This window comes from Ursus americanus, chromosome 20 (genome assembly GCF_024610735.1).
Source record: "Ursus americanus isolate L20-20 chromosome 20, mUrsAme1.1.p, whole genome shotgun sequence".
Taxonomy (NCBI): Eukaryota; Metazoa; Chordata; class Mammalia; order Carnivora; family Ursidae; genus Ursus; species Ursus americanus.
The window spans coordinates 8648507-8658961 of record NC_142146.1 but is presented as its reverse complement, the minus strand read 5'-3'; the positions used below and the strand labels follow the sequence as shown (position 1 = coordinate 8658961).

General features: G+C 45.3%; 1 protein-coding gene across 9 annotated transcripts in view; it reads left to right on the top strand.

The window, feature by feature from the left end:
- The first annotated feature begins 1153 nt into the window (after positions 1-1153).
- LOC123792832 (deleted in lung and esophageal cancer protein 1-like) overlaps positions 1154-10455 on the top strand; it is a 16332-nt gene continuing 7030 nt past the window's right edge. For 3 of the 9 annotated variants that reach the window (XM_087870097.1, XM_087870094.1, XM_087870091.1), the window contains exons 1-3: positions 1156-1865; positions 4181-9125; positions 9432-9593. In XM_087870097.1, the coding sequence (XP_087726223.1) occupies positions 9438-9593 (156 nt within the window). In that variant the 5' untranslated portion in view covers positions 1156-1865; positions 4181-9125; positions 9432-9437. The other 6 variants (XM_087870095.1, XM_087870093.1, XM_087870098.1 and 3 more) reach the window with 6 other exon arrangements.

The following is a 10455-nucleotide window of genomic DNA, read 5'->3' as shown; positions in this document are numbered from 1 at the left end:
CATTTTTTCTTTGCAAGAGTCCTGAAGAAAATATGCTTTCTTTCTAAAGATTCAGTGTGTATAAATTCCAATACGTTTTATTATGCTCATGTAAAAATAGCAAACTAGTTGTTTTTTATCCCACCCAGCCTAAATCTGTGTTCACTAGCACTGAACTATTGAAATCATCCAGGCTTATATATTTTTTTCTAAATAAGTGGTTTTAAGAGTGGAAAGTTAGAATTGGTAGCTTTAATTCTTATCCCTTTCACTTCTAAGACAAAGATAAAAATCACCAAATCAAAAATAATCAGGGGGCGCCTGGGTGGCTCTGTCGGTTAAGCATCTGCCTTTGGCTTAGGTCATGATCCCAGAGTCCTGGGGTTGAGCCTGTGTCCTGGGATCCAGCCCAGCCCTGTTTTGGGCTCCCTGCTCAGTGGGGAGTCTGCTTCTCCCTCTCTCTTTGCCCCTGCTTGTGCACCCCCCCATCAAGAAATAAATAAAATCTTTAAAAATTAATCAGAAATCAAGGAATGAGTGGCGCCTGGGTGGCTCAGTCGTTAAGCGTCTGCCTTTGGCTCAGGGCGTGATCCCAGGGTGCTGGGATCGAGCCCCGCATCAGGCTCCCTGCTCCACTGGGAGCCTGCTTCTTCCTCTCCCACTCCCCCTGCTTGTGTTCCCTCTCTCGCTGGCTCGCTCTCTCTCAATCTGTCAAATAAATAAATAAATAACATCTTTTAAAAAAAGAAATTAAGGAATGAAATAGACAATCAATTATAATTTAGGTTCACTAATTTACTGTATCTGTCTGAGATTTTATAGATTTCATCTCGTGATATGTTACAAATTAAATAATTCTTCTGTCTATTCTATAACAAAGGTAGTACAAATTCCTTGTAAGATGAGTGGGAGGTTGTTATGAGGGAAAAGAATGCTTTGAACTATAGCCCCTAACAAGGCAGATGTCACGGAGGTTTGTTTGTCTAAGTTTGAGAGTAAGGAGTGGTCCTTCCTCCAGTTAAATAAGTAACTGATTTAGCTGAGGTTAAGATTTTTTAAAGCTGATTTTTGTGTTTATATCTGGAGAAAAGTTTGATGGACTTTGATGTTTAAGCAAACAGATTCTCAAGAGCCCTGAGGAGAAAAGTGCTTATTTTCACCAGAGTGTGGATACACCTGCTGTTTATGTGTTTTCACCTCAGAAGCAAATTTGATTTAGGAAAATCAAATGTTGGTGTGGATATCTTCCATTTTTGTGGTTTTATTGCATTTGTGCCTTGGTATTTGCCCTTCCTCCCTCCCTGAGCATTTGGGGCAGATAATTAAACATGTATACAGGAAAGACCCGGAAAGATTAACTCCAAATAATTAACAATTATCTGTGTGAATGAGATTTAGAAACTGGTGGTTGGCGGATGATGTTTGCATTTTAATTAACTCAGTATTGTTGGGTTTGGGGTTTTTTTGGTTGATAAATTATTGAACTTTCAAGTTTCGGACTAAAAGAATTTTTTTAAAGGTTTTATTTATTTATTTGACAGAGAAAGAAAGCATGAGCAGCGGGGAGGAGCAAGGGGAGAAGGAGAAGCAGACTCTCCGCTGAGCAGGGAGCCCAATGTGGGGCTCAATCCCAGGGCCCCAGGATCATGACCTGGGCCAAAGGCAGACGCTTAACTGACTGAACCACCCAGGCTCCCTAAAAGAATTTTTTAAAAAAGAAAACAAGCTAACGAGACAGCAATAATGGGATATCTCAAAGTGCGTAGGACTTTTAACTCATTCTCTTAAATAATTATGGGTCGAAGAAGAAATCAAAATCTAGCACACTCTCTAGGAAGAAAGAAAACAGAAGCGTCTTTAGCAGAATCTTTGGGATTGACTCACAGGTGAGCTATATTCTTAAATGCACATTCTTTAGTGTTTTCATGAAAGAGTGAAAAGAAATTAACTCTATGCAGTAAGTATGATTGTGTGCCCCTCCAAATACAGGTGAAGTTATAACTCATGGTGCCTGCAGGTGTGACTTTATTTGGAAATAAGGTCTTTGCAGCGGTAATCTAGTTAAGATGATGTCGTACTGGATTAGGGTGGGTCCGAATCTAATGACTGGTGTTTCCATAAGAGGAGGGCAATTTAGACATGGATATACTCAGGGGAGGAGGCCATGTGAAGACGGGTAGAGATTGGAGCGAGGCATCTGCAAGTCGGGAGGCTCCCAAAGATTGCCAGCACGCAGAAGCTAGAAGGAAAGATTGCTCCCTAGACCCTCTGGAAGGAGCGTGGCCCTGCCAAAATTTCAATTTCGGATTTCTAGCTTACAAACTGTGGAAGATAGTTTCCGTTTCAGCCACCTAGTTTACGGTATTTTCTTTTTTTAGCAGCCTTAGGAAACTATTATACCCCATAATTCAGGAGGTTAGGGGAAAAAGAAAAGAGAAAGAAAAGAAAAGAAAAGAAAAAAGAAAAGAAAAGAAAAGAAAAGAAAAGAAAAGAAAAGAAAAAAGAAAAGAAGATGTTCCTGCAGGAAAATAGAAAAAAGGCAAACAAGGCAAAAACAATAAGAAAATAGTACAAACACACACACACACACACACACACAAAATAATCCAAGAGCTAGTCTTTGACTCCAGAGAAAAAGACCAACCTCTTGAAAAAAAAACAAAATCAGAAATGTGGAAAAAAAACCCAAAACCTTCATAAAGAACTAAAAACCACAATGTCGAGCCAGGCCCTGCTGTCACAGCACTCAGGCCTGGTCACCAGCTCAGCCTTCAGAGGGAACAGGAAAGCTGTTGGCCTCTAGCCTAAAATAAGCCTGACCTCAGGCATCCAGGACCCAGCTCTCCCGGCCCTGACAAAGCTCGGGGCAGGGTCGCTCCCTGAGAATGCTCCCCACTGGACCTGGGTCCAATGCCCTGTGAGGATTTGTGCTCCCTCTCTTTATCCAAACGGATGAGGGAGGTGAACGGTGGAGCCGGCGGCCCTTCCTCAGTGGCAAGTCAGTGGCTGAGGACAAGAAGCCCCTGGAAGACAGGAGCAGGGGAATGACGTGGTCAGGGTATGCTTTTTAAACTGGGGGCTTGTTTTGAAAAATAAAATTGCAATTGTGAAAATATATTAACTTTATGACATTGACAATATAGAATCATTTGTATGTGTGAACCAAGTGTCAATTTGTGAGCATAACCTTTTCACAAACTGTAGACTAGAAAGCACTTTACATTGTAAGTATTTGCACACACTTCAAAAGAGGGTTTGGCAGGGTGCCTGGGTGGCTCAGTCAGTTAGGCAGCTGCCTTTGGCTCCAGTCATGATCCTGGGGTCCTGGGATCGAGCCCCATGTAGGGCTCCCTGCTCAGCAAGGAGTCTGCTTCTCCCTCTCCCTCTGCCTGCTGCTCCCCTTGCTTGTGCTCTCTCTCTCTCTGTCACATAAATAAATAAAATCTTTAAAAAATATATTCATGTTTTCCCAAGGAATGCTTAATCTTATTCAAACCAATTTCTCTTTTTTATGTCATTAAAATTTTAAAGGCTTTTTAATGGAGACCTTTGAAAATCCATGAAAGTAGATAGAATGGTATAATGAACTCCTCTGGACCCATCACACAGCCCCCAAATCATCCACCCTTGGCCCATCCTGCCCACCGACCCTGGCCCAGCCATACTCCCCCACCCATCATTTCCCCTACTTTATTATTATTTTGAAGTAATCCCAGATGCTATATCATTTCATCAGTAGGTATTTTTTTAAAACAACCTTTTTATTTTTTTAAAGATTTTTATTTATTTACTTATTTCGAAAGAGACAGAGAGACAGTGTGGAGGGAGGGGCAGAGGGAGAGGAACGAGCAGACTCCCCACTGAGCATGAAGCCCCACATGGGGCTTGATCCCACAACCCTGAGATCATGACCTGAGCCAAAACCAAGAGCTGGACACTCAACCAACTCAGCCACCCAGGCGCCTCCAAAAACCAACCTTTTTAAAAAACAGCCACGATTCCATTATAAAACCTGAAGGAAAATTTTAAAAGATTTCTTAGTATTGCCAATATTCTAATTTCTAATTGTCTCCTGAATGCCATAAATATTTGTTTGAATCTGGACCCCAAAATGCCCACACATTGTGATCGGCTGATTCACCTTTTAAGTTTCCCTCCATCTGCAGGTTCTCCTTCCATCTTTTTTTTTTTTTTCTTGCAGATGACTCATTGCAGAAGATGGGTTGTTTTTTCCATAGGGTTTCTTATGATGTGGATTTTGCTGAAGGCACTCTGGGGTGTCATTTACAATGTTCCCCTGCTCACTGTTTTCCTGTAAGTTGATAATTTTATTCTCAGAGGCTTGACCGCACAGAGGTGACAACAAGAATGGAAGAACGGGTCAGAACCCAGTGGTGTTTTGGGGGGATGAGTCCATTTGTCTTGGAGACCGAAGTGGAAACATGAGGACAAGGAAGATGCAAAAGTGAGCTTCACTCACCGCCCCCCCCCCCCCCCACTTAGTGTCAGGGGTAAGGCTGTCCTGTGGTTTGGAGATACTCCATCAAAGATCTTTCCTGTCTTTTCGAAAACTTCGTGTAATGTTGAGCTTTTAACACCTCTTAATGAAGTTCTGTAACCCTTCCTAAGGTCACTGTGTTGGTGAAATTTGAAGATTGAAGTCCTCTTCTCATACTCCATGATCTTCCAGAAGTTCCCTAATAAGGACACTCTGTGGTGCTGTCCTCTGGTAACCCGCCAGCTCCTCTGTCTGGGCACCCCGCTGGGCCTGGACTCAGAAAGGAGGCTTGTTCCTTGACTAACATGCTCCCAAGAACATCCCAGGTGGTGTGTGGATTTGGACTGCCTGAAGACCAGCTAGCTGTATCTTTCATTTCATTTATTCATAGAGTTTTATTTTGTTTTTATTATTTTTTAAAGATTTTATTTATTGGTCAGAGAGAGAGAGTGAGAGCATGTGCATAGCAGGGGAGCGGTAGGCAGAGGGAGAGGGAGAAGCAGGCTCCCCGCTGAGCAGGGAGCCCGATGCGGGTCTCCACCCCAGAACTCCGGGATCATGACCTGAGCTAAAGGCAGACGCTTAACTGACTGAGCCACCCAGGCACCCCTCATTTATTCACAGAGTTTTAAACTTTTCCAGCCGGGACCCTCATATCATCTGCAACTGTATGATGACATTTTAAGATGCGTGTCCCGTTACTTGTCTCGCCTCGCTGGGCTCGGACGTCGAGTAGCTGCAGAATAGAAGTAGTGGGAGCACAGTTGTCCCTGTACCTGACCTCAAAGAAAACACTTTCGACATTTTACCGCCAAGTACGATCTCTGCTGCACAATTTATATAGACACTGTGTCGTTCAGGGCTCTCCAGAGACACAGAACCAATAGGATGCAGAGAGAGCTGGACAAGAGATTTATTCTAGGACTCAGCTGCTATGGCTATGGAGGCCAGGAAGCCCCACCATCAGCCACCTGCAAGCCGCAGAACCAGGGAAGCTGGCGGTGTGACCCAGTCAAGTCTGAAGGCTGGAAGGTTGAGGAGCTGTAATGTAAATCCCTGTGCAGGTCTGAAGGCCAGAGAACCCAGAATGCCCAAGTCATAGGGCTCATTGGATTGGAGGGTGCCCGCCCACAGTGGGGAGGGCCCTCTGCTTTACCAGTTCACATGCTAATCTCATCTGGAAACACCTTCCCAGACGCACCCAGATGTAATGTTTTCAGCAGCTCTCTGGCCACCCCTTAGCGCAGTTGACACAGAACATTATCACAGATGCCCTTTATGAGGTTAAAGAAATTCTCCCACATTCTTGAGTTTATGCTAAGAGTTTTTTTTTTAATTAACGTATGTTAGATTTGTAAATGATAGTTTTTAATTCTATTAATGTGGTCAAATATATTAATCTATTTTTAAAAAATATTTATTTATATGAGAGAGAGAGCAGGGGGAGGGGCAGAGGGAGAGGGAGAAGCAGACTCCTTGTTGAGTGCGGAGTCCGATGTGGGGCTCAATGCCAGGACCCTGGGATCATGACCTGAGCCGAAATCGAGTCAGCCACTTACCCAACTGAACCACCCAGGCACCCCAAATGTATTAACCTTTTTTATAAGGTTAAGCCAATCTTGAATTTCAGGAATAAATTCAACCTGGTCAAAATGGATTTTTATTTTTTTGTATTTTGCTGGATTTGGTTTATAATCTATTGCTTAAAATTTTTACGTCTGTGTTCATGAATGAGATTGAGATGCGCTTTTCCTTTTCTAAATAGTCCTAAGCTGTGCCTGTGTTATTATTAAGACTTCTCAGGCATCATAAATTAGTTCACAACTATTTTCTCTTTCAATGTCTTCTGAAAAAATCTGTGTAAGGTTGGACTATACATTTTTTGATGAGTGGAACTTACCTTTTTGTCCTCTTTCCTTTAAAAAAAATTTTAAAAATGTTTCTCCTCCTTGGGAATAGCTTTAATGTCTTATAAGCATCATGCACATATATATTTTTAAAGTTTCCAATATGACAGGGGCACCTGGGTGGCTCAGTTGGTTAAGCATCTACTTTCAGCTCAGATCATGATCCCAGGGTCCTGGGATCGAGTCCCACATCGGGCTCCCTGCTCAGTGGGGAGTCTACTTCCCATCTCCCTCTGCCCCTCCCACCTGCTTGTTCTCTCTCTCTTTCAAATAAAATCTTTAAAAATTTTTCTAACATTACAGAAAGATACAAATTAAAAAATTTTTCAAATATTTCCTTAAAATCTTCTATCCAGTGGAAATCACTCAACATTTTGATGAACATTCCTCTATGTATAAACACATGTCTGAATTCTATATAATTGGATTATTACATGTGGTTCTGTAAACTGCTACTTCCCACAACATTATGCCTCTGACACCATTCATGTCAGGAAATATAGAGTTTTATCATAAATTGTATTGATTACTTAGTCTGAATTGTAATGTCTCCTAGTGATGACTTAAAGGTTGTGTTTAAAAAGGGTGTTTTTAACATAACAAAGCTGCAATGAACATCCTTGTGTCCACAAACGTTCGTATTGGGGTAATGATCTCCTTGGAGTAAATCCTAGAAGGGGGATTACAAGTCCAAGGGTATACGCATTTTAAATGTTTGCAAGTGTTGCCAAATTGCCCTCCAGAAATGTTGCACAATTTGCTCTCCTGCCCAGGAGAGCACCTTGCTCTCTGCTTCTTCACCACTCTGCCTTCTGCTAATCTTTTTAAAAAACTAACCTCCTTCTTTATATGTAAGTTATATACCACCCAATTAATCTATTTAGAGTATGCAGTTCCACGGTTTTCAGTGTCTTCACGGAGTTGTGCGTTTAGTTTAGTTTTTATTTAAATTCCAGTTACGTAACCTACAGCATAATAGTAGTTTCAGGTGTAGAATTTAGTGGTTCAACACTTCTATACAACACCCGGTGCTCATCACGCGCCCTCCTTCATCCCCATCGCCCCAGCCAATTTACAACATATTCATCACCTGCCAAAAGAAATCCCATTCTCCACCCTTACCCATTTCTGCCAGCCGCTACCCAAGGCGACCACTAATCTACTTTCCGTCTCTGAGGATTTGCCTCTTCTGGCCAAGTAAAATACATGGAATCATACAACATGTGGCCGTTTATGAATGATTTATTTCACTTAGCATACTGTTTTCAAAACACATCCATGTTGTAGCAGGGTGAGTCCTCCCTTTTTGTTTTTTTAGCCAAAAAATATTTTATCACATGTATATACCACGTTTTATTTATCCAATTAATGGACATTTGGGTTTTTTCCACTTTTAGGCTTTTATTCAAAATGCTGCCGTGGGGGCACCTGGGTGGTTCAGTCGGTGAAGCGGCTGCCTTTTGCCCAGGTCATGATCCCAGGGGTCCGAGATGGAACCTCGAGACCTTTCAGCTCCCTGCTCAGCAGGGAGCCTGCTTCTCCCTCTCCTGCTCCCCCTGCTTGTGTGCTCTCTCTCTCTCTCTCGGTCAAATAAATAAATAAAATCTTAAAAAACCAAAATCCAAAATGCCGCCATAGACACTGCCACACAGGTTTCTGTGTGGGTGGATACTTCATTGCTCCTGGGTATACACCCAGCTGTGGGATTGCTGGGCCACAGAGTATATTCAAACATTGGTCCGAGTCTGACCTTTGAGGAGCTTCTTTCCCTTTTAATTTTTTAAAAAAGATTTTATTTGAGACAGAGAGAGAGTGACCATGAGCAGAGGGGAGGGGCAGAGGGTGAGGGAGAAGCAGATTCCCCACTGAGCAGGGAGCCCCATGCGGGACTGGGTCCCAGGAACCCAAGAACATGACCTGAGCTGAAGGCAGATGCTTAACTAACTGAGCCACCCAGGTGCCCTTTCTTTCCCTTTTAATTCGTACTATTGTTTATTTGTCCCTTCTCTCTCTCTCTCTTTTTTTTCTCTTTTTAAAGAATTATTATTGGCAGAGGTTTTTCCATTTGCCTCCGGAATTAATCTTCTCAAATAACAAACTTTCAGCCTTCTTTGCTTTTATATTTCATTAATCTCTGCTCTTTATCATTTCATTCTTTATATATTTGATGGGCATGTTTATCCTATTTCCAACTTCGTACACTGAAATACCTAACTCGTTAATTCTCAGCCTTTCCTGTGTCTTGAAAAGCATTAAGACTCTAGCCACATCTGGCTAGTGGCTGCTGTACTGAACAGCACACATATAGAACATTGCCCAGAAGTTTCTACTAAACTGGTCTGTTTGAAAGGGTCTAGGAGGCACAGCCTTAAATCTTCCAAAGTCTTAATAAAGGGTCTTACAGTTGGTTGCATTTTTGACTTGCTCTTGACCTTGTGGCTCAGGAATCTGTATTTTAACAGGTGTATTAGGTACATTTTTTGAGCTAGGTCCACTGGCCTGTGTGGAAGCCGCACATCCAAGCCCCACCCTGTTGGATTAATTTACACCTCAACCCCCTAACTCTTGTGTCCCCTTGCCCACCTCCCCAGAGCAGCCAGAGTGACCTCCGAGGAAGGCAAAGCTGATTTGGACATGCCCCTGCTTACAAGCCATCAGAGGGTCTCGTCACTGTCCTCAGGATAAAGACACAGGCAGTACCTGGCCAATAGCCCTGACAGCAGCCCTGGTCATGCTAAGGGGTAAAGGGCGGTTTGCTTGTACTCTCCCCTCGAGGTTCTCAGCTCCAGAGGGCAGGCGGGTGCCGTGTCTGTGGACTGAATGCACCAGACAGGGCGCTGGGTGGAGGCAGGCGCGCTGTTGGGCGGCTCACCGGGCAGGGCTGGCTCAGTCTGGGCTGGCCCTGCAGGCTGGCTGTGGGCAGGGGCCAAGCTGGGGCCTTGCCGGGCAGTGGGGGCCGTGGAGGGAAGGAGGACGGAACTCCAGGTGGGGAAGCTGCAGCCTGCCTTCCGCAGCCTAAGGGGACAGCTTCGTTCACGTCTGCTCAGGTGAACATGTCCTTCTCGCTGTCCCTGGAGCTGCTCTCCTATCAGAAGCTCCCGGCTGACCAGATGCTGCCTGGAGTGGACATTCAGCAGCGCGCCAGTGGGGAGAAAGAGATGGTGTTTACTCAGAACCTGATCCTGGAGTTCCCCAACCAGACCACTCAGGTGAGTCCCAGGCCTGCCCCATGTCAGAGAGGGCGGAAACGGGCCAGGCTCTGTTCTCGTGGGTCAGAGGACAGACCCCGACACGGTCTTCAGAAATAAGAGGAGGAGCCCCAGCCCTCGCCCTGAGGGCCTGGTCTGCCCTGCAAGAGGCCTTTCCCTGAGGACACATGTGGAGAGATGAGGGTCATCCTTCCTTACCTGTCTCAGCTCAGGGTGCCGAGGTAAGGTGGAAATAGGGAAGGCTTCCTGGAGGAGGTATGTGGCATGTGAAGCCTCCCAGCTGGAAGGTACAGGTGAGGAACAGAAAGGAATAGCCTAAGGGGTGGCTTCTAGGGAGGCCAGAAGGAAGAATCCGTTTGTGACCGGGCAGGCCCTCCAGCTTGGTTGTTGGGTGGCTGTTGGGGGCCAGGGGTGGAGAAGGCTGAGGTGATGAGGGGTGTACGGCAGTGCCTGAGGGTGATGGGGGGGACCTCCAGGAGCCAGGGCAGGTCAACGCACAGGTGGGGCCTGAGGCCAAGGGAAGAGGTGAGATGGCCCAGAGCCCAGGAGGGGCAGAGGGCTGGGCCTTGGGCCCCCATCGGATGGAGGATGGGCCAGCGGGGGAGGGCGGCCTGACCAGGGAGAAGAAACCACAGAGCTTGATCAGGGCAGGGGGAGTGGGGGTGGACGGAGAGCAGATGGTGTCTTTGGGACCCTTTACTGGTGCAGACCCCCACCAGCCTTGGTTTTAGCTGCTGGCACCAGCCCCCTTCCACTCGCTGTGGTGCTGCCTGTGTGCTCCTCAGAAGCTTCAGAACCAGGGGTCAGCAGGGCCCCGTGTCCCTGAGACCCTGGCCCGGAGCCCAGCAGGAGGGGACGAGGA